The 24,206-nt window shown below is 45.5% G+C and overlaps 1 protein-coding gene across 6 annotated transcripts in view; it reads right to left on the bottom strand.

The window, feature by feature from the left end:
* The window catches only part of pitpnm3 (PITPNM family member 3), a 624,224-nt gene that overhangs the window by 401,538 nt on the left and 198,480 nt on the right, over positions 1–24,206 (bottom strand). The window contains exon 1 of one of the 6 annotated variants that reach the window (XM_048557116.2): positions 22,616–22,683. The exons of 1 other annotated variant lie outside the window; for it this stretch is intronic. In XM_048557116.2, the coding sequence (XP_048413073.1) occupies positions 22,616–22,649 (34 nt within the window). In that variant the 5' untranslated portion in view covers positions 22,650–22,683. 4 more of the 6 variants (XM_048557121.2, XM_048557120.2, XM_048557123.2 and 1 more) reach the window with 4 other exon arrangements.

Genomic DNA, 24,206 nt, shown 5'->3' with positions numbered 1-24,206 from the left:
GAGGGCATTTTCAATATGCAACCCACAGACATGACAGGCCAGACCCTGTCTGACATGGTAACTAATTCCCCTAACAGCTCTTGCTGGCTCCACAGGACTGGCAGTGCCCGATTTGGAGGCTGTGTTCAGACAGATTCCTTGGACCCAGAGAATTCAAAGCAAACGAATGACCATGGAAAAGCTCTTGCATTGTGTGGACTGTGTCCTTGATTGATGGGACTAGGACCACCCTGACCAACAGCACTGGCCCCATCTTGGCTGGACAAAGGATTAGCCCACACCCAGTTTCTGACATGGCACTTTGGTTGGAAGCACATGCAGTGTGTGTTTGCTGTGCAGGCAACTGGCACATGATATACATTCCCCACCCCACCTCTCTCCAGAAAGATCCCTACTAGCAAGCAGCTTGGTGTGTTTCCGTACAAAACAACCCATCATCGTGAAATTATTAGGAACCTTTTGGTTTGGTTGAAGCACCAAGGCACTAGCTGGTAGGGCAGGCAGGGCAACACAGTCATGCTGCAAGTGTGCAGATAGATGCTAACTGAGGTGAGGACTAAGAACCATCATGCAGCTCTGAGGTGCAGCCTGGTCCAATCCTTCACCTGGGTGCCTGACCATGCAGGTAAAGTGTCCCTGCTGCAGCCTTACAATGATAGCTGGCTGTGCACCCAGCATTGTAAGTCTGTACTGAGAGGTGCCATGGTGGTTGTGAGTGGTTGGTGAATGCCAGGCATCAATGCCCACCAGTCAAGGGGGGCAAGCAGCTGATGGAAATGGTCATGCCAAGATGCTGTTGGGTCTAACAAGAGCGTTCTTTTGGAGCAAGTGGAGAGCTGAAATCACCAAATACTCAATCTGGTAACTATGTGAAATTTTCTCAATGCCTGGTTTGCTTCGTGCAGTTGGCAAGGAAGAAACCAAAACTTAAATTGGGCAGGTTAGGGCATTGACAAGGATTTTAACAAGCAATATCATCTTTTGTTAGTAATTTACTGTTGCCTGAGAGAAATTCACCATCCCACTGGTGGAAGTACAAAAAGACAGAGTGAGCATACTATTCTGAAAATAGCAGATTTCAGAAGCTAAGCAGATTCTGGTCAGTGCTTTGATTGGATACTGCCTGGGAATACCATTTGCAGTAGCCCTAAGGGCTCTTGTGGCTAAATGGCAGCAGCCATAAAACATGGGCCATTCAGTTCATTGAGCCTGCTCCGCCATTCAATCATGCCTGATAAGTTTCTCAACCTCATTCTCCCGCTTTCTCCCTGTAACCCTCAATCCCCTTAACAATAAAGAACCTATCGATCTCCATCTTAAATATACTCAATGACCCAGCCTCCACAGCCTTCTGTGGTAATGAATTCCATAGATTCACCACTCTCTGGCTGAAGAAGTTTTGCCTTATCTCCAATCTAAAAGGTCTTCCCTTTACTCTAAGGCTATGCCCTCAGGTCCCAGTTTCTCCTACCAATGGAAACAACTTCCCAACATCCACTCAGAGATAATAAGAACAGCCAATGCTGGAATCAGAGATAACCTTGTCCAATTCTACCATTAACCTTACCAGAGCCTACATTACTTGGAAAGCTACTAGATTCCTCCTGTATCAGAGATAATGGGAACTGCAGATGCTGGAGAATTCCAAGATAATAAAATGTGAGGCTGGATGAACACAGCAGGCCAAGCAGCATCTCAGGAGCACAAAAGCTGACGTTTCGGGCCTAGACCCTTCATCAGAGAGGGGGATGGGGAGAGGGAACTGGAATAAATAGGGAGAGAGGGGGAGGCGGACCGAAGATGGAGAGTAAAGAAGATACGTGGAGAGAGTGTAGGTGGGGAGGTAGGGAGGGGATAGGTCAGTCCAGGGAAGACGGACAGGTCAAGGAGGTGGGATGAGGTTAGTAGGTAGCTGGGGGTGCGGCTTGGGGTGGGAGGAAGGGATGGGTGAGAGGAAGAACCGGTTAGGGAGGCAGAGACAGGTTGGACTGGTTTTGGGATGCAGTGGGTGGGGGGGGGAAGAGCTGGGCTGGTTGTGTGGTGCAGTGGGGGGAGGGGATGAACTGGGCTGGTTTTGGGATGCAGTAGGGGAAGGGGAGATTTTGAAACTGGTGAAGTCCACATTGATACCATATGGCTGCAGGGTTCCCAGGCGGAATATGAGTTGCTGTTCCTGCAACCTTCGGGTGGCATCATTGTGGCACTGCAGGAGGCCCATGATGGACATGTCATCAAGAGAATGGGAGGGGGAGTGGAAATGGTTTGCGACTGGGAGGTGCAGTTGTTTGTTGCGGACTGAGCGGAGGTGTTCTGCAAAGCGGTCCCCAAGCCTCCGCTTGGTTTCCCCAATGTAGAGGAAGCCGCACCGGGTACAGTGGATGCAGTATACCACATTGGCAGATGTGCAGGTGAACCTCTGCTTAATGTGGAATGTCATCTTGGGGCCTGGGATGGGGGTGAGGGAGGAGGTGTGGGGACAAGTGTAGCATTTCCTGCGGTTGCAGGGGAAGGTGCCGGGTGTGGTGGGGTTGGAGGGCAGTGTGGAGCGAACAAGGGAGTCACGGAGAGAGTGGTCTCTCCGGAAAGCTGACAGGGGAGGGGATGGAAAAATGTCTTGGGTGGTGGGGTCGGATTGTAAATGGCGGAAGTGTCGGAGGATAATGCGTTGTATCCGGAGGTTGGTAGGGTGGTGTGTGAGAACGAGGGGGATCCTCTTGGGGCGGTTGTGGCGGGGGCGCGGTGTGAGGGATGTGTTGCGGGAAATACGGGAGACGCGGTCAAGGGCGTTCTCGATCACTGTGGGGGGAAAGTTGCGGTCCTTGAAGAACTTGGATATCTGGGATGTGCGGGAGTGGAATGTCTTATCGTGGGAGCAGATGCGGCGGAGGCAGAGGAATTGGGAATAGGGGATGGAATTTTTGCAGGAGGGTGGGTGGGAGGAGGTGTATTCCAGGTAGCTGTGGGAGTCGGTGGGCTTGAAATGGACATCAGTTACAAGCTGGTTGCCTGAGATGGAGACTGAGAGGTCCAGGAAGGTGAGGGATGTGCTGGAGATGGCCCAGGTGAACTGAAGGTTGGGGTGGAAGGTGTTGGTGAAGTGGATGAACTGTTCGAGCTCCTCTGGGGAGCAAGAGGCGGCGCCGATACAGTCATCAATGTACCGGAGGAAGAGGTGGGGTTTGGGGCCTGTGTAGGTGCGGAAGAGGGACTGTTCCACGTAACCTACAAAGAGGCAGGCATAGCTGGGGCCCATGCGGGTGCCCATGGCCACCCCATTAGTCTGTAGGAAGTGGGAGGAGTCAAAAGAGAAGTTGTTGAGTGTGAGGACGAGTTCAGCTAGGCGGATGAGAGTGTCCCGCAGGCCCGACCAGTCCCCCTCCACCGACACTCTCATCCGCCTAGCACTCCCGCACATCCCAGATGTCCAAGTTCTTCAAGGACCGCAACTTTCCCCCCACAGTGATCGAGAACGCCCTTGATCGCGTCTCCCGTATTTCCCGCAACACATCCCTCACACCCCGCCCCCGCCACAACCGCCCCAAGAGGATCCCCCTCGTTCTCACACACCACCCTACCAACCTCCGGATACAACGCATTATCCTCCGACACTTCCGCCATTTACAATCCGACCCCACCACCCAAGACATTTTTCCATCCCCTCCCGTCAGCTTTCCGGAGAGACCACTCTCTCCGTGACTCCCTTGTTCGCTCCACACTGCCCTCCAACCCCACCACACCCGGCACCTTCCCCTGCAACCGCAGGAAATGCTACACTTGTCCCCACACCTCCTCCCTCACCCCCATCCCAGGCCCCAAGATGACATTCCACATTAAGCAGAGGTTCACCTGCACATCTGCCAATGTGGTATACTGCATCCACTGTACCCGGTGCGGCTTCCTCTACATTGGGGAAACCAAGCGGAGGCTTGGGGACCGCTTTGCAGAACACCTCCGCTCAGTCCGCAACAAACAACTGCACCTCCCAGTCGCAAACCATTTCCACTCCCCCTCTCATTCTCTAGATGACATGTCCATCATGGGCCTCCTGCAGTGCCACAATGATGCCACCCGAAGGTTGCAGGAACAGCAACTCATATTCCGCCTGGGAACCCTGCAGCCATATGGTATCAATGTGGACTTCACCAGTTTCAAAATCTCCCCTTCCCCTACTGCATCCCAAAACCAGCCCAGCTCTTCCCCTCTACCCACTGCATCCCAAAACCAATCCAACCTGTCTCTGCCTCCCTAACCGGTTCTTCCTCTCACCCATCCCTTCCTCCCACCCCAAGCCGCACCCCCAGCTACCTACTAACCTCATCCCGCCTCCTTGACCTGTCCGTCTTCCCTGGACTGACCTATCCCCTCCCTACCTCCCCACCTACACTCTCTCCACCTATCTTCTTTACTCTCCATCTTCGGTCCGCCTCCCCCTCTCTCCCTATTTATTCCAGTTCCCTCTCCCCATCCCCCTCTCTGATGAAGGGTCTAGGCCCGAAACGTCAGCTTTTGTGCTCCTGAGATGCTGCTTGGCCTGCTGTGTTCATCCAGCCTCACATTTTATTACCTTAGATTCCTCCTGTAGACAATTTGCAATGTTTGTTTCTGAAACAGAAGCCATACAAAGCAGTTTACCTTACTTTCCTAGTTCACTCTTGCTGTGGCTCATATTATATAAAAGGGGCTTGAGCAGAGAACAAGGTGGTCAGGCTACTCTATTATGTGGTTTGTTGTGCAGTGATCATGCAGTCAGCATGAGCCCCTCGTTTGTGCCAATGTAACTGCTATTAGCTAGTGGTAATATACTACTTTGGGCTGCACTATTCTTGGTGCGAAGAGAAGAAAGTAAGAGGTGTTCCCATTCCTCATTTTTATTTATTGGCCCATATCAGAAGCGGTTGGCATATGGACATTACTAGGCTTGGCTGTGTAAAACCTTAATTTCAATCATCTGCCAACACGCAGTTGCATGTGAAGAATAATCATACAGAGGCAGCTAGCACTACAGAACTGTTCCACAAAAGAATCAACACCTTCAAGACAGGAGGAGAGATAGTAGGAACTGCCAATGCTGGAGAATCTGAGATAAGACAGTGTGAAGCTGGATGAACACTGCAGGCCAAGCAGCAACAGAGGAGCAGGAAAGTTTGACATTTCGGGTCGAGATCCTGCTTCAGAAGAAGGGTCTCGACCCGAAACGTCAAACTTCCCTGCTCCCTTGATGCTGCTTGGCCTGTTGTGTTCATCCAGCTTCAAGACAGTAAGCTTGATTAATAGAGGAAGAAAGAGAACTGCACCTGAATAAGTTAAAAGAATTGATAGGCAATTCCAGGAATCTTTAAATCATGTTGGATATTGTTGAGGAGTCTTGTATTATTTATGAATGTGATCATTTCTGTGCAGTTCAGCTCTGCCACTACAGTCAGTGATGTATTTCTTTTCCCATGGCTTATGGTTGTTGTACAAATTTGAACTGTGCTTGCAAGTGATCGCCTTATCTCTATGTCTACACAGTGCTGGCCGTACCATGTAACACAAATAGTAGGACTGCACGGGTGACTGGATAGGATTGGCAGTGAACTGCTTTCACACAAGAAAGTAGTTTCCCTCTGATAAATGTTAGTAGTTATCCATTTGTTGGGTCAGCTACAGATAACGCAAGAAGTAAGATGGCCGAAAGCTGCTGAAAACAAAATTCCAAAAGCCTGCCACCACCTACTTTAAAAGTACATTCATTGCCACTCATTACGTGTGGATCAGATTGACATTTTACCTTCTGTTACAATCTCGGTTTTGAGAATCCTGGTCAAGCTGGATATTTAAGGCTTCATAGGCCTATAGGCCTACTATTTGTGTTACATGGTACAGCCAGCACTGTGTAGACATAGAGATAAGGCGATCGCCTGCAAGCACAGTTCAAAATTGTACAACAACCATTTAACTACAATGTGTGAAAAAGCAAGGGTAAGAAAACAAGAGAGAGTAAATTGAAACAACAAAAAGTGTGCAGCTGGATGAACACAGCAGGCCAAGCAGCATCTCTTGCAGCAGTTTGTTAATGGAGACCCTGCCCTCAAAGTGGACTGAGCCACTCGAGTGATTGGCTGCCCAAATGTCCCATTCACTCCACTGGCCGGCTCATTGATGGTTCAAATCCACCCACAAGACAGTTCAAACAATGCAGTAAATCACTCAATTTTTGTTGACTCCAAGTCTATAGCAACACAAACTCATTAAAAAGCACAGGAGTCTCATAAAACTCTCTTCAGTGAGCTCTGATGACAGAAGCACTTGAAATCTTAACCTACACTTTCTCAGAAGCTGAAAAGCTTTCAGTACATTTCTGATAACTTGTAACCTCATCTAAATCCCTCACCTCTCTTGAATCCAAAAGGATCAGCACTGAGTAGTAAATCTTGCTCAAATAATTACATATCATGACTCACCACTTAACGTTCTTAAATCAATTCACTTTGATTAAAAACACTTGTACTTTGAATAAATCACAGAGAAGGCCTGCAGTATACTGCACCACCAGACACATATTCCCTTACCCACCTTGTTAGCATTTTGCAAGGGTCATTCCCTCCAGGGCACCCTGGTCCACTCCTCCTTCACTTCCAACACCCCAATGGCACCTTCCATGCAATTGCAGAAGATGTTACATCTGCCTGTTTACTTCCCCCTCCTCATGATTCAAATCTCCAGACACATCTCCTCAGGTGAAGCAGCAATTTACGTTACTCAATCTCATCTACCATATTTGCTGCCCACCGTGTGGTCTCTTGTGCATTGGGAAGACAAAATGCAGACTGACTGACCACTTCACAGCACTTTGCTCAGTCCATTAAAATGACCCCAGGCTTCCAGCTGCCTGCTGCTTCAACACACCACTGGATTTTTGTGCCAAAATTCCTCTCAGGCTTGCTAAAAGTTCCAGTGAAGCCAACACAAGCTGGAGGTACAACACCTCATCTTCCACCCAGTTACCTTACAGTCTTCAGGGCTCAACATTGAGTTTAACAATTTCAGTATGTCAGCACCCTCCATGTTTGTTATCCATTCCCCACACCCTTAGGTCCTGTTTTGTGTGGGTTGCTCCCAGTTTAGCCAACCAATTTGCTACTATTCCCTCAGATTTCCCATTAGTACCCATTCAGCCCTTATCTTCCTCCCAGTTTATCATCAACCTCTTTATCTGCTTCCTTTCTTTTTCTCTCTTGCTGTGGGTATCATCTCCATCTATTTTCACCCTATGTGGTGCGAATACCACCATTTTCCTACTGATTATGGCAAGGTGGCACAGTGGTTAGCACTGCTGCCTCACAGTACCAGGAATCCAGGTTCAATTCCACCCTCGGGCACCTGTCTGTGTGCAGTTCATGTGTTCCTCCTGTGTCTGTGTAGGTTCCTCCAGGTTCTCTGGTGTCCTCCCACAGGCTAAGTGGATTGGCCATGGGAAATTGCCTGTATTGTTCAGGGATGTTTAGAATAGTGGGTCACAAGGGAATGGGTCTGGATGAAAGGCTCTGAGGGTCATTGGGCCAATGGGCCTGTTTTCACACTGTAGGCAGTCTACGAAATTACAGCTCATTAGGCTAGAAACATTAACTCTGTTTCTGTCTGCAAAGATGCTGCCCTGAACATTTTCTATTTGTTTCAGATAGACTGCAGTGTTATCTTTTCTCCTGCTGTGGAGTTATCGTATAGAAAAGTATGAAATTCTTAAAGAACTTCAGTTTTGTTAGTGTGAATCAGATCATGGGCAAGGTAGTTCGTAATTATTTGTAAACTGTACCCTTTATCTCATCTATAGCGGGGGGGGTTGGTGTACTGTGATTGTTCTCTACAGTCACAACACACTTAATCACATTTTCCTCGGTTTACTTGAATTGTCTGAGAACGAGGAGAGAGTGCAGGTGTCATTTTATTTCACTCGACAGGGACACTTGATAACATATGAGCGCTAACAGTTCAGGCTGTGGAATGACACTGGTGCAGTGGGACAACCAGTCCTTCCAGACTAGTCATTGTTTTGAGGCAGTGGTTCGGCTGCAGAGATTTGCACTCAATTGCTGACTGTTCCATTATTCTAAACAAGGCCTCCACAAAGATGTCTGGCTTCACTTTCCCCTAAACAAAAGGTTTCAGAAAAGAATTTTGTTATCAACCAAGTGCTTTGCTGAAAACACCAAGAGACCAGCAGAAGGAGGTAAGTCATGATGGACAACTTTGCTACACCTCCTAGTGGCCCGTTACAGTACAACATTCACAATCTCATCACTTGAGGGAGAAGATGTTGAAGTGTCATGAGACCTACGCTGGAAGAAGAAATTAAATAAAGGTAAAAAATGAGATTTGAAAGTGTAATCCAGGTCTTCTTCCCATCACTGTAATACTAATCCCAATCATATTGTCCTACCCTTATCAAGGGTAGGATGAAGATAAGTTAGAACAGATTATAGATCAAAACTAGGACTTTCTTTCTGGGAATCGTCAGTGTTGCTTCCCTCTCTCATCTGGAATTGGAAACGTTCATCGATTTTACTTCCAATTTCATCTTCACTTTCACCTGGTCCATTTCTGGCTCCTCCCTTCCCTTCCTCAACATCTCTGTTTCCATTTCTGGGGGTAGTCTGGCCACTAATATTCACTATAAACCCACTGACTCTCACAGCTACCTGGACTATAAATCTTCACACCCTGCTTCCTGTAAAGATTCTCTCAGTTGCTCCATCTCTGTTGCGCATTTCCGATGAAGCCAACTTCAACAAGGGAGTCTCCGAAATGTCCTCTTTCTTCCTCAAACGAGGACTGCCCAGCACTATTCTCAACAGGGCCCTCAACCGACCTATCTTCTACACTTCTGCCCTCACCCCTTCTCTTCCCTCCCGCAACAGCGATAGGGTCCCCTTTGTCCTTACCGACCATCCTACCGGCATTCACATCCAGAAGATCATCAGACCCATTTCCGCCACCTCCAGCGAGACACCACCACCAGGCACATATTCCCCTCCTCTCCCTTATCTCGCTTCTGCTGGGAATGTTCCCTCTGGGACACCCTGGTCCACTCTTGCTTCACAGCCCCACGGCACCTTCCCTGCAATCGCCAAAGGTATAACATCTGCTCATTTACCTCCTCCCTCCCCACTATTCAAGGGCCCAAACATGCCTTCCCAGTGAAGCAACACTTCACCTGCACTCCCCAGTCTACTGCGTTCACTGCTCTCAATGTGATCTCCCCTATATTAGGGAAACGAAGCATAGATTGGGTGACCACATCACAAAATATCTACATTCTGCTTGCAAAAAGATCCTGAGGTTCCAGTTGCCTGCCACTTTAACACACCCTGTTCCCTGGCCAACATCTGTGTCTTACGCTTGCTGTAATGCTCCAGCGAAAGTCAGCAGAAACTGAAAGAATTTTATTTTCCGCTTGGGGACCCTGCAGCCCTCCAGATTCAATATTGAGTTCAATAATTCTAGGGCCTGTAGTCTCCCATGTCCTAGCCAACAACCCCACACACACCAGGCCTTGTTATCAGACAGCCTGCCATTGCACACTACCTATTGTGAAACACTAGCAGTCTTCATTAATATGTATGCACTCTCCTCGCCAAATTGTTTTCTAAACCTTGTGATCAGAGGGGTCTAGGCCCGAAACATCAGCTTTTGTGCTCCTGTGATGCTGCTTGGCCTGCAGTGTTCATCCAGCTCCACACTTTGTTATCTTGTTTTCTAAACCTTTTTCTGTTTAACTGTCCTTCTCTCTCTCTCTCACTCTCTCTCTCGGAGCTCTATCCCCACCTAAAATTTACTCCTCCCCACCCCATCAACTTCTGCATATAAACTGACATTTTCCTAGCTACTATCAGCTCTGAGGAAGGGTCATTAGACCCAAAACATGAACACTGATTTTCTCTTCATAGATGCTGCCAGACCTGCTGAGCTTTTCCAGCAACTTCTGTTTCCTCTGTCTTTGTCTGTATAGCTCAATGCTATTGTGATATATTGGCAGAACATCTTTATTTTTCAATGTAACAAACCATATTTAACAATCTCTCAAGTAACAGTGCGCAGAATTCAATGTAAACCCAACATTGCTGCAGAACAATATTACAATCAGTTTGGTCACTTGTATGTCAGGATGTCTCCCACTGAACAGATTAGGTGAACACCTTTTATGGTGCACGACCTGATGAATCAGAAGATACTCAAACAATTACAAGACAAAATAAATGTCACAATAACTTTTTTAACACATCATAAAGGAGCATCAGCACCTTCATGAACAGGGGAATTTTGTTTATAGCTCTTTACAATGTGACCTAAGTTCTCAACGGAACAGATTACAAAATGTCTCAGAGTATGAATGCTTGTCAAGTTCAAAGACCACTCGTCTCCTGGAACTTTCATGTGAAATAAAGTGGAAAAGGAGATGATTTCAGATTATGGAAGGTGAAACATGTGGGAGCAGCATGAGGTACAAAGGAAGCGCATCTAATGAAGTATGGGGGTAGGATAAAGTACAATAACAGCACAGATGAGTTACGGCTTGCAGACAGACAGTCTGTGCGTGTTAAATGAAAGCCAAAGAATAGAATTCAAAAACAAAATATTATTTCCAAAAATCGTACTACCAGTAAATATTTTCTAAGCTCCCTGGTCTTAGCAGTGGAACTTGAAGCCACAAATTTCTGAATCAAGAGCAAAGCTGCTACCAATCAACTAATACTTCGCTTTCTTTTTATGAGGAATTAAGCCACACTAGCTAAACAGTATACTGGCCCAGACCTCTTTCCCTCCTGTCTTTCTCCTACTGAGGTGAAATCCTCTTTGTTAGGAAGGTGCCTCTCATGCTGTCTGGAAAAACTCTGAGATAGCCACTTTCACTTCTGAAGGAAGGTCTGCCAGTTTCTCATCTCATTAGACACTTAAGTGGACATCGATAAACCTTCATCCTCTGAGAGGAAACAAAACAATTTTAAAAAGTAATATTTGGAATTAAATGTGTCATGATTATAACAAGGTGAGCCATGTGGACCTCATAGAATATGAGTTCCCTGACTGGGGCTGTTAATTTGGTCCAATTCTGGGCTCAGTTTTCGACTGCAGTGTATGAAAAGAATTGTTATTTTTTCTGGGCCAATGACGTTGGGGAAGGTGAAAAGAAATGAGTATTTCTCCTGACAGCTTGTGGACCCACAGCTTTTTCAGTTAGTAGGTGCCTGACTTTCCTGAAGCACCAGATGCTAAAACCTTGCAAGGGATAACGGATTTTAAGAAATATTACGACCCCAAGCCTCCTCTAATTCTGGGATGTTATCAGTTTTACTCAGCACTTTGAGAACCATGGAATACATATTAGAATTTTTGACTAGATTAAAATGACTGGCAGTGGCATGTGACTTTTATTTAACCCTTAATGAGATGTTGAGTGACCATTTAACATGTGGGATTAATGATGTCACCATGCAAGAGCACCAACTGACTGAAGCCCTATTGCACTTCAGACAGGCACAACAACTGTTGGATGACACAAAGCACGGTGGTTAGCGCTGCTGCCTCAGAGCAGCAGAAATCCAGGTTCAATCCCAGCTTTAGGAAACTGTGTGGAGTTTGCACATTCTCCCCATATCCACATGGGTTTCCACTGGGTGCTCCGGTTTCCTTCTACAGTCCAAAGATATGGAAGTTAAGTAGATTGACCATGCTAAATTGCCCATAGTGTACAGGTTAGGTAGGGTGACCATGAAAAATGCAGGGTTTAGGTCTGGGTGGGATACTCTCCAGAGGGCTGATAGACCAGTTGGCCTGCTTCCACACAGCAGGGATTCCATGAGCTGGCTTTATCACTGGAAAATGTGGTAAGTGGAGCTTTTGAGTTCCAGTGTGTTCTGTTGGAAGCAGGCACCCTCGTCAGTCTGACTGGGTTTGGAGAACACCACTCAAGTGACATCAATTGCATAGCCTCATTCAGGACATATTTTGAACTCTAAGTCAGCCCACAGCAAAACCCCAAAATAAAACCAAGCTTTGGCCAAATGATTAGAATTATCTTTAGGATCCGGGCCAGCAAGGCTGCAGTTGCAGACTTGAGACAGCAACAAAAGTCCCACTCATCCTCAACTGAGTAAGAGAACTGAGGCCTGTGTCCAGGAGAATGTACATCCCCTTGGAAAGTCAACCTACATCTGGTTTGGAAACATTAAATTGCCCAGCAACATCCAAATCAGAACCAATCAAAATAAGTGTCAGGTTAAATGGTCACCCAGTTCTAATGATAGTCAATGCCAGTGCAGCTGTGTCAGTGATCACAGAACCAGTCTTTAACAAAATTGCTCCGGTCTCCAAACCTTAAGATCGATCAAGACCTTGGTTATACTGAGAACCTATACCAGGGAACCTCTACAGTTTAAGCGTACAACTTTGGTTCTAAGCCAATGTAAGATGCAACTGGTTCAGTTACCACTGATTGTAGTAAACAGCTCAGGCCCAAGCCTGATGGGGTAAACTTGGTTGAGAAAGATTCACCCAGATTGGGTCAACATTTTTCAATTAGAATATGGCTGCCTGACTGAAATCCTAGCTAAATACCTGGAAGCTTTTCAGGAAAGTCTAGAGACTATCAAAACAGCTAAGGCCACCTTGCATGTTGACCAGGAAGCAATTCCATGATTCTAGAAGGCTTGCCCAGCTTCATTTGGCTTGTGGACAAAAGTAGAGGCAGAAATCAGGAGGCTGCAAAGCAAAGGAATCATCAAACCAGTACAGTTTGTGGAATGGGCAGCACTAATCTGACCAAATGTGAAGCCTGACAGGTTCGGTTGACTTTGTGGGGATTTTAAACAAATGGGAAACTGCTTTCTGCAGCTGGATAAATATCCAATCCCTCACATAGAGAATTTATAGGCAAAGTGGTGGTGCTGTCCTTCACGAAGCTGGACATGAGCCATGTCTCGCGGTTAGATAACGATTCCCAGAAGTATGCTACAATCAAAATCCATAAGGGTTTGTATCAATGTATGAGACTGCCATTTGTCAGCCCGTGCAATTTTTCAGCTGATGGAGGACACTTTACAAGGTTTACTCCAGTTCACTATTTATCTAGATGACATGCTAATAACAAGGAAGGCCAATAAAAGAACTTACAGAACTAGGACATAATCCTCAGTCTTTTCTCCCTGGCGGGTGTAAATCTGAGAAGGGAAAAATGTGTGTTCCAGGCATCCCAAGTGACCTACTTGGGCTACAGAGTTGACAAGGCTGGGTTACACCCACTGGAAGAGAATGTGAGGGCAATCAAAGACACCCTGGCTCCAAACCAGTACCAGAGCTTAGGTCTTTCCTTGGATTAGTGAATTATTACAGAAAGTTCATGCATAATCTGTCCTCCATCCTGGCACTTTTGCATCAACTCTTAATAAAGGATCAGCCTTGGAAATGGTCAAGTAGCCAAGCTATAGCTTTCAAGGAAATGGAGAAGCAGCTATCATCCACCAAGGTGATGGCACACTACGGTCCCAAGCGAGATCTGATATTGACATGCAATGCCTCCCCATACGGCACGGGATTAGTACGATCTCAGATGGCCCAATGGACAGGAATGCCCAATAATGTACGCAACCAAGATTTTGGTTCATGCAGACCATAAATACAGACAGATAGAGAAGGCAGCGTTGTCAGCCATATTTGGAGTCAGGATGTTTGACCATACAAATTTACATCTGTAAAAGGAAATAATAACAGCTGACAAACCCTTGCTAGGTCTACTTAAAGAGGACAAGGCAGTGTCAGACTGAATTCAGCAGTAGGCTCTAATTATAAATGCATATAAGTTGGAACACTATCCAGGAGACTAAGTAGCAAATGCAGATGCATTGAACTGCCTCCTGCAGACACACCAACTGTGGTACAACCACTGGAAGGGTCCATGATGGTTTTAAATTTCCTGGACACTCTTCCAGTCACAGCTGACAGTATCTGACTTCGGAATCAGAAAGATACGTTCCTGGCAAGACTGAAACAACCGGAGGTGTTGGGAGAAACCAAAGGGGTGTCACAACCAGAACTGAAACCTTTTTGGACCCGTAGAGACTGGATCACAGCGAGAGGACAGCATATTATCACGGGGAGGAGCAGCAATTGTCCTGATACTGCCTGAACTCCACCAGCGTCAACCAGGGGTTTCCAAAATGAAGATGTTGGTAAGAGGCTACACCTGGTGGCTGGTTTGGATGCAGATATAGCTGCATTAGTAAGGCAGTGCCCAAAGTGCCAAATGAGGACAAAAACTACCACAATAGCTTCCCCACATTTATGGGAATGGTTGGGTAAACCCTGGACTCTGTTACACGTCAACAACACAGATCCTTTTATCAGCTCAACATTCTAAGTCATTGTGAATGTCCACTCAAAGTGGCTGGCCATGCATAGAGTTCATTTGTCACAGAGATGACGATAGAAAAACTGCATGCTTCTTTTGCAATATACAGACTTCTAGAAGTGTTGGTCACAGATAATGGGTCATCATTTACTGGTAGGGAATTTAAGTATTTCCTAAAGTTGAGTGGTATTTGACATGTAAAGGACAGCTCCATTCCATCCATCGTCCACTGGTCTGGCAAAAACAGCAGTCCAAACTTTGAAGGTAGGCTTAAAGGAACAGCCTACAGCTTCACTAGGCACCAGACCACCGTAATCCCATTTGATTATTGGACCACCCGTTAGACAATGACAGGGATAGCTCCAGCAAAGTTGCCAATGGGCAGAAGACGCCACACCGAGTTAAGTCAGATCTTCCTGGACCTGGTGAGGGGAGGGTGAAATGACATGAGGGATGTCAATGCCAGGCACAAGACTCTGCTAAGTGAGAGGGACGATGTTTAGTTGCCTTTCCGACTGTTCTGGAGCCCGTGGATTCTCCCTCTCCGTCGAGCGTTGAAGATACCTCGGAATCTAAGATGGACATCGTGGATATTGTTGCCTCGATGCTTCTGCCACCTGAAGTGAATTAATTTCTTCTGAGACGCTCCGGGTGCAAGAGGTGAGCTACGAAACATTGCATGCTGCCCAAATCACAGGCAGAGTTGGAGGAACCTGACCCGGTGCTAAGACGCCCCAGAAAAAGCTACGAAAAAAAGAACTGGCCCATGTCCTTGGACTCAGAGGAAGGTCGTGATAGTAATGATATTGGCCAGGTGGACCTCATAGAATAACTTCCCCTTTTTGGGGCTGTTAATCAGGTCCAATGAGGGAGCCCTGGCTGATAGATAAGAACAGGAGTGTCAGACATCCTGTTCACTCTCAGAGCTGCTTCCTTGTGGAGGACTATCCATGTGTAAATAAAGGGTGACTTGGTGAAGGGATACCAGTTATTTCAGAATGTGCTGCTCACAATGCAGTGCCATTTTGAAGAATGCAAGGTACATCCAACCGGAATGGGTCATTGCAAGAATGGTCCTTTTGGGTTCTGACTGAGAACCTCAGTATATGTTTGCCCCAGGTGGAGCTGCTGGCCAATCAAGAGACTAGCAGCTCTTGCACCTGGCAGCAGTAGAGGGACTGGTGTAGCTCCTCCCAGAAGTCCAGGTTACAGAAATGACCAGGACCAAAGGTAAGTGTTGGGGGGTGTGAGTTAAATTTCGCAAGTGTGTGTTTTGGCAGCCAGGTAGGTCAGAAGTAATGCATGGTCTGGTTGTCAATGATCATCCCCTTGTCCACGTCCATGCAAACGGTACTGAGGATCGAGAACTGCCCTCAATCTCCCACTGACATGAAACTTACCACTGGCTTACTTAATGGTTTGACTGCCTATTATTGGTCCCACCTGAAGCAAACGAGATTTTAACCCGTTCTGAGGAAGGGTCACTGGACCCAAAGCGTTAACTGTGTTTTTCCTTCACAGATGCTACCAGACTTGCTGGGCTTTTCCAGCAAGTTTGTTTGTGTTCAAGATTGTAGCGCTGATGGAAATGGGCCCCTTAGTCATCATCATGAATGTACCATTTAAACATTTGAAGTGCAGGCAGTGTGGTAAGACATTCCTGCTCAGGACTTGCTTGGCCAGAAGCAGCAATCCATAGGGAAAAGCCAATGCAAGGAAAATGAATAATACTGGGAAATGAACTTGCTTGCTCAAAGGGTAGGAGACAGGTAGGTCCAGCATGTGTCCTTTGCAAGTTTTATTAACGTTTCCTTCTGGGAAACATCAGTGCTCATATATTATCATCATCTTGTTTCCAGGCCTCCAAGATCTATCCTTGGCATGAAGAATATAAGACCGTAAGATAAGGTACAGGCACAAAATTTGGCCGTTCTTGTGCTTCCTCCCCATAAACCTACATCCCCTTATGAATCAAGTACCTATCTCTGCTTTAAATACACTCAATGACTTGGCATCCATAGCCCTCTAGTCAACAGATTCACCATCCTCTGGTTGCAGAAATTCCTCCTTACCTCAGATCTAAAAGGTCTCTCACTCTGAGGCTGTGCCCTTGAGAAGGCAGTAAAAGCCTTTGCTTCTAATCAGATATTACTGGTGCAATGCTTGAGGGGCGGAAAACTAGCAGGGCAAATTTCATCCCATTTCTCGCTCCTAATAACCCCAGACCAGCAGACTTCTTTCCTAAAGGAGTGAAATTTTCAATGTGTTTTGCTGCACAAACTGGAGTCCAGTGAAGCTTGAATACATTGGATTGCAGGGATTCTGAGGATAAAATGGGCCAAAGGTGCTCCAGCTTAGCAGGGAAATGGCCGGCTGTCAACCTGCATATAGATCTCATTGTTAAATACCACGGTGGCTACTTGTGCATCTCAGCTGCCCACCTAAAACAAGCATTAACCCTCTTACATGGCAAATGAGAAAACTTTGCCTATGTCATGGACACCTTTGCAAAATTTGTCTGGAGTAAGAAATCAAAACAGGAGGCTGGAAGATCACAGCTAACCAGGCAGCATCTGGAGAAAGAGCAGCTAATGTTTCGGGTATAAACCTCCTTCAGGCCTGGATGTGGGGGTGGGGAGGGGTGGAGCAGAATGGTGGTGATAGCTGGGCACTGGTAGTAAGTACGACCTGGTTGGTCGATGGGAGGAATGAATCCAGTTGGTGACGGGAAGGGAGGGTGAGAAGGTGGAACGAAAGGGAGGAGGTTGGCCTGGAAGGGGAGCCGGGGAATGAGTGGAAAAATTATTTGAAATTGGAGAATTTGATGTTGAATCCTCCGGGCTGGAGCGTGCCCCAGGCAGAAGATAAGGTGTTGTTCAAATTTGCGTTCCGAGTCACCGTGACACTTGAGAGGGTTGAAGATGGACATGCTGGGGTGGGGATTTGAAATGACAGTGGCTGGGAGGTTAGGCTGGCCGTTACGGGCCAGGCAAAGATGCTCAGTGAAACAGTCACCTAGTCTATATTTGGTCTTACTGATGTAGAGACAACCACCTCGGGAGCACCAGATGTAATAGACCAGGTTGGAGGAGATGCGGGTGAAGCTCTGTTTCACTTGGAAAGACCGTTTAGGGCCCTGAATGGAGGTGAGGGAGGTGGTGTGTGGGTGGGCATTACATATCTTATGGTTACAGGGGAAGAGACTGGGCAGGTTGGAGTGGTTGGTGGGGAGTGTGGCACGAACTAAGGAGTGGCGAAGGGGATGGTCCTTCAGAGAAGACAGAGCGGTGAGGAGAGGAAGATGTTCCAGGTGATGGGGTCTAATTGGAGTTGGCGCAAGTAGCTGAGGGTGATAAATTGGATACGGAGGCTAGTGGGGTTGAAAGTGATTAATATGTTTGGGGTGGGTGTGATTTAGAGCTGTGGAGCAGGTAATGGAGGAAGCAACATGGAAGGCTGTCTGGGTGACGGGGCGGGGGAAAAGCAGACATCCGGAATGCTTGCAAGTGGAACGTCTCCTCGTCAGAGAAATGTGGAGGAAACAGAGGAATTGGGAAAACACAATGGAGGTTTTTCAGGATACCAGGTGAGAGGAGGTGTAGTCTAAGTAGCTATAGGAGCCTGTGGGTTTATGTTGGTCCATAAACTGTCGGCAGAAATGGAAAGAAAGTAGGGAGTATTGAAGGAAAAGTTATTGAGTGTGAGGGACAGGAGGGTTTTGGTGGGGGGGGACAAGATGGGTCTGTTGGGGGGGGGGGGGGGGAAAAGCTGAGGGCCTGTAGGCTGTCTTTCTGGGATATGGATGTGAATAGGAATTGCATGCCCAGAGTACACAGGAAGCACTAGGGGCCAAGGAACTGGAAGTTATCAAAGAGGTAAAGGGCATGGTTTGTGTCCTGGATGTAGGTGGGGACCAAGGCGGAGAGAATAGAGTAGAGGTAGGAAGAGCTGAGTTCAGTGGGGCAGGAGCATGCGGAGACAATGGATCGGCCAGGGTAGTTGGGCTTGTGGACCTTGGGGAGCAGGTAGAACCGGTCAGTGCGGGACGGAGGGGGGGTAGTCTATAAGGCTGCAGGCAGTGGAGGGAAGGTCACTGGAAGCGCTGAGATCATTGACAGTGTGGGAGACAGTGGCTTGATGGGCCACAGCGGGATAGTGGTCAAGGGGGAGATAGGATGTGGTGTTAGAGAGCTGGCGTTAAGCCTGTACAACACTGAGGTCCAAACCCAAACTATCGTTGCCCCACCTTTTGTTGGTGGGTTGGACAGTGAAATGGGTAATTGATGCGGAGAGTGTGGAACGCTGCATGTTCGGATAATGAGAGGCTGGAGTGGATGAAGCGGGGGGGGGGTTGGAGAAGTTGAGGTGGTCGATGTCGCATTGGGAGTTAGCAGTGTAAATGTCCAGGGTGGGTAAGAGACTAGCAGGGAGTATCCAAGAGGAGGAGGAGGAAGGTTGGAGGTGGGAGAAGGGAGAAGGGGTCCCCGGGGGGTGGTTGGGAGTGTTTATTGAAGAAGGTGGCAGAGGAAGAAGAGTTCCATGTCATGGTGGGATTCAAGACTTACCCCACTCAGGAGATCTCAGAAGGGCTTAGCGCTGCCAGCAATAGGAGGAACAAAAATGATTCATGTTAAAAATAAATTTGTGCACAGCCAAAGGAACATAAGCTCAAATTTTCCCAATACCGCACTTTTGGTTAACTTTAACTAAGACTCTCACTGATTCCCATTCTTCTTCCATAGCTTCACACCTCTGTCTGCTTCAAATGATCATCCAATTTTCCCTTAAAACTGCCAGTCTCTGTCTCAATGTTCCAAGCTCCAACCATTTGCTGAATAAAAGAATAATATTCAACTACTTTTCCTTTTTCATCAACCTTCAACCATTTGAAATTGAGGACCCCTTGCAATTAACTGCTGAATCAGAATGTACAGTCTTTCCTCCTTCACTGACCCAAAATCCTGCATTACTTTAAATGTGTCTCTTAAATCTCACCTTGGTTTTCTCTACAGCTGAAGAAATAATCTGACAATTTCAAGCCTTCTGTTATAACAATGTGTTGTATATAATGTGATAACAGGGCCTGATGTGTGGGGTAGGGGTAAGGACATGGGAGACCTCAAGCCCTAAAGCTATTGAACTCAACATTGAGTCTGGAGGGCTGCAGGGTCCCCAAGCAGAAAATGTGGTGCTGTTCTTTCAGCTTGCACTGAGCTTCACTGGAACACTGCAGCAAGCCTGAGACACAGATATTGGCCAGGGAACAGGGTGATGTATTGAAATGGCAGGCAACACAAAGCTCAGGGTCTTGTTTGCGAACAGAATGCCTGTGGTCTGTGAAGTGGTTACCCAGTCTACAGTTCATTTCCCCAATGTACAGGAGACCACATTGTGAGTAGCGACTGCAGTAGATTAGATTGTGTGAAGTCAATATGCTATCCATGCTTCACTGATTGCCATGTACCATCTGTATTTATCCCATCACTTCTGTTTTTTATCCCCTTATTTGTCAACCTCAAAATAGGCTTGACTCCCCAGACACAAAGTAACCCTCTGTCAAATCCTACTGACATCTCCCAGATCACCAATTGATATTATTTCTACAAGGAAGCTGTTCACCATGATACCATGTTATGTCCGATTTTTAAACTGATCTCTTGCCCATTAGAATCTCGATTATTCTAAATTGTTAACTCCCATCAGTTGGCATCTTAGTGAGAAGAGGGCAATGTCAATAGATCCAACTTCTTCATCTGGTTTTGTCATTATTACATCTTATTTAACATACAAATTCTCACTGATCAAACTGTAGTATATTAATTTTTCTAATGTCAAAAAACTGATAGGCAAAAGTAGCTCCTGTTTCACTGAGCTTGGAACTATATGATGTCATCAGTCAATGTAAAATGAGAAATATTCCAATTTTAGCTCTGCCACCCATCATTAGCTCGTGAACACAGAACAAAATGGCACTGAAGTGACTTAGAGTTAGCAAAGGCTGCATAGAACACCAAGTAGTTAAACACTCAGATGGAATAAATCGTTTGATCTTCTTTGTCAACGAACCAAGAATAAGTGCGTCATTTATGAGAAATCTCTCCTATAGACTGCAGATTTGCAGGTATTCAGAACAAAGGTTTAATATTATCTGAGAGTGTTAATAGGCATTTAAGTGTTATTCTTATTTATATTCTCAAAATTAAGTTCTGTAATAAGAAACAAGGGGGTTTATTAAGCATGGCACTGCACACCACAAAATTATCAATGAATTTTAAACTGCTGGCATAAATAGTTCTAGAGTGAGCATTTTGTGAATGACATCCATGCCAGTAACATTTTTGCTTTATCTTTGCATACATAGCTTGTTAAAATTTTGGTGAACACTGCATTTTAAACATTGTATTTAAACATTTGAGATTATAAGGGCTTTAGCTGACTGTTCAAAAATCACTTCATTGAAAAAATACAATCCAATGATTAACCAGTGTGTGACCAACTGTATTACAATACCTTTAAATGACAGCATAGGCCTTCAGTCACATGTCACTGATGCTCTAGGTGAGACCTTCCTTGGCCAGACAAGAAATTTAAAGCGGTACATAAAACTGGCAATGTCATGAAAAACAGATGTAAAAACTTTTTTTTAAAATTTCATTCTGGACAATAAAATGTCAAGCTACAGCAAAGACCCTGCGCCTACCTTCATGAAAATCAAGAATACAAATACAGACAGGCAATCTAGAGGAATATAGACAGTTGTCAGAGAACAACTAACTTGTCCAACTTCCTTCCATCTATCTTGTTTGCAACTACAGTCTCACCAGAGGTGCAGAATAAACTCTCACCATTGACTAAATGGTTTCCCTCTGAAATTTCAAACTAGACCCCTCTAGTATACTTTGCAAAGAGAGACACAGCATCTTTGACATGAGAGCTGCTATATAACAAAATCTGATTTCCATCTGATGCATTTTCTCCATTCCAGATTACCAAACTGGCAGTTATTTTGGCCCATGCATGCAGTGGAGTTGTACAAATTAAAAATAGATAACAATTTAACATGGTTACTTGCAGAACATAGTTATTTTCATCATTCAAAGCTGCCTATTAAATTCAACAGACATTCCTACAAAGGCTACATCACTACGAGATTTTACAAAGTCGGGCAATGCTGTTTAGCATTTATCAGATCATTTATAACCATTTCTATGAAACCTACCTTTCAATAACAAAATAAAATCTTTTGTCTTCTTATATCCAAATATTTAGACAATCGAGTGCAGGGGCACAATACAAATATCAGCTGAGTGCTTGAGATTGGACGCATAGAAATGAAAGGGGAGGCATAGGAAACATAAGGCTCACCCCGTCTCTGTGCGCACTGCCTTAATTGCTAACACACACCAAAATAAGACCGCCAATTAGAATCATCAATATTGCTGGCATGCAGCAACTATCAGTGTCCCTACAGCAAGCCAAGGACAGACAGGGGGAGCAAGAAGCGGTGGCAGAGATAGAGCCCCTAGGCTCCGAGACTTCTCTCTCAGCGAGACAACAGCCAATCAGCCTAACAGCAGTACTCTGTCTTGTGCACACCGGATTGCTTACAGAGGCATTAAACTGTACAGATAGGTAACTGCCCAGTCTGCGGGTCTATTCTGTTCGAAGTCAGGGAGAGAACAGGATCAGTTTCACAATTCGAAAAAGCCTTTGCACTACCGCAAAAGGTTAGTCTGTCAAATTAAATGAACACATCTCCGCTTTCTTTCCAAGTCCGTTGATGTAAACACCAGCTCATTAAAAAAAGCATTCTGCAGCGAAGACACACGATGTTTGGCTCACAAAAAAAAATCCTCTGGAACGTGGCTAGTGATTAATACCAGCTACATACAAATGAAGATCGCAATCATGGGTATTGGCGTTTTCAAGGTCACTGCCGTGTGGGAATGTGGGTAGCAAAGTTTCTTTCAGAAAACTCGGCATTACATAAAATCCGTCCCCAGCTCCCCCCGAAAAATCAGCAGATTGCTGTTTAAATTTTGCACCTGCCTACTTTTCTCACAGTCATTCCATGGCTCCTCGGTATGTGTGGAAGTGTTTACATTTTTACAATCATTTTCTACATAAACATGGTGAGCATTAAATGGGTTGGGAATAACTATTAAATAGCGCAGTAAGGAAAACAGTGATCAGTAACCTCTTAACATTTCCTTTTGTGAATTAAGTGCGTACCTCTATACCTGCACAAACGCTTGGAATTTAGCATTTATGTCGTTAACAGTTTGAGAGGGCTCTTACGGTACCCTGGTAATATCCCTACTTGATCAGGTCCCATATGCTCCAGAAATGTGTAATAACATCCCTGAACAAGTTGATTAGAAAATGTGTTGAGTTCACGGATTCCACAGGATTTTTGCTGGAATCCCAGACTTTCCTGAAAGTGCACGTGAGACAGAGAGCAACAGTAACACAGAAGGGACCAAATGATTTGTGATCGTGGTTAGTTGTATTATGAAAGAATTTCTTAACTCATTAACTCAGATACAATGCAAAGTTTGTTCAATGTAGGCTTAGTAAATAGAATGGTTTGGCCTCAGCTCTAGGACACAGTGGGATTGTGAAAGATGTCAACAATATGAACAGTGCACACAGTCAACAGGTAAGAAAGGTCAAAACATTGCATGGCAGACCCTGTGGTGTATTTTAGATATTTTCGAACTAACCTGTATCAGAGATGGTAAGACACATATTTGGAGCATGTGGGACCTAGGCTTCTATACCTTAGAGGTAGCGACACTTCCACTGTGCCACAAGAACCTCATACACCAGCTCCTGCGACGAGTGTGATTTTTCAGTGAAAACAACTGTCAAAATTGCTATCTGATTTAACTGTGGTCCCAGGTTGGTTATGAGTCCATAACTTCTTGATTTTTAAAATTCTCATCCTTGTTTTCACATCCCCTACCTACCTTGGCCTCCTGGAGCTCCATAGCCTCCCATATTTCTACAATCCTCCAATAACCCTTCACCCTTCCAATTCTGGCACCTTGTACATCCACTGTTGTCCTCACACGTCTCCAGTGGGGGCAATCCTTTTTACTGCATTGGTCCTAAGTTTTGAAAGTCCTTCCATATACATCTCAACCTCTCCCTGCTCCTTTAAAGACAGAAATGATCCCTTTATTTCCTTGTACAACTGGGTATCAAGAGTTGTTTGATGATGCTCGGGACGTTAGATGCCTTCAAGGCAGAGATTGATAAATTCTTGATCTCACAAGGAATCAAGGGCTACGGGGAGAGTGCAGGGAAGTGGAGTTGAAATGCCCATCAGCCATGATTTTGATGGCAGAGTGGACTTAATAGGCTGAATGGCCTTACTTCCACTTCTATGTCTCATGGTCTTATGCTGCTATGAAGCATCTTGTTTTCACCACATTAAACATGATATAAATGCAAGTTGTGCATCACATTAACCTTATCTTCTGGCTGGGTTTAATATTTTTATGCTACAGTATTACCATTATTAGTATTGGAGACAAGTAGCATCTAAATAAGGAAATCTAAGTACTTTGTTTTAACCAACAGAACAATACCAAAAGATGTCATAAAAGTAAACTTTGGATATAAATGACTCAAATAAAACAAGCACTGTTGTCTCAACAATATTGTTTATAACTACATATCTCATGCACATTTGCTTCTCACTTCTCCAAGAATTATCTTATAAGACACATCAATTTTAAAGTGATTTACTTCTGAAGGGAACAGCCGTTTGTATTTCACAATCTCTGGAGACTTCTTCACAGTGTCAGCCATACTCTGA

Source organism: Stegostoma tigrinum, chromosome 27 (genome assembly GCF_030684315.1).
Source record: "Stegostoma tigrinum isolate sSteTig4 chromosome 27, sSteTig4.hap1, whole genome shotgun sequence".
Classification (NCBI taxonomy): domain Eukaryota; kingdom Metazoa; phylum Chordata; class Chondrichthyes; order Orectolobiformes; family Stegostomatidae; genus Stegostoma; species Stegostoma tigrinum.
This window is presented reverse-complemented; position numbering and strand designations above follow the sequence as displayed.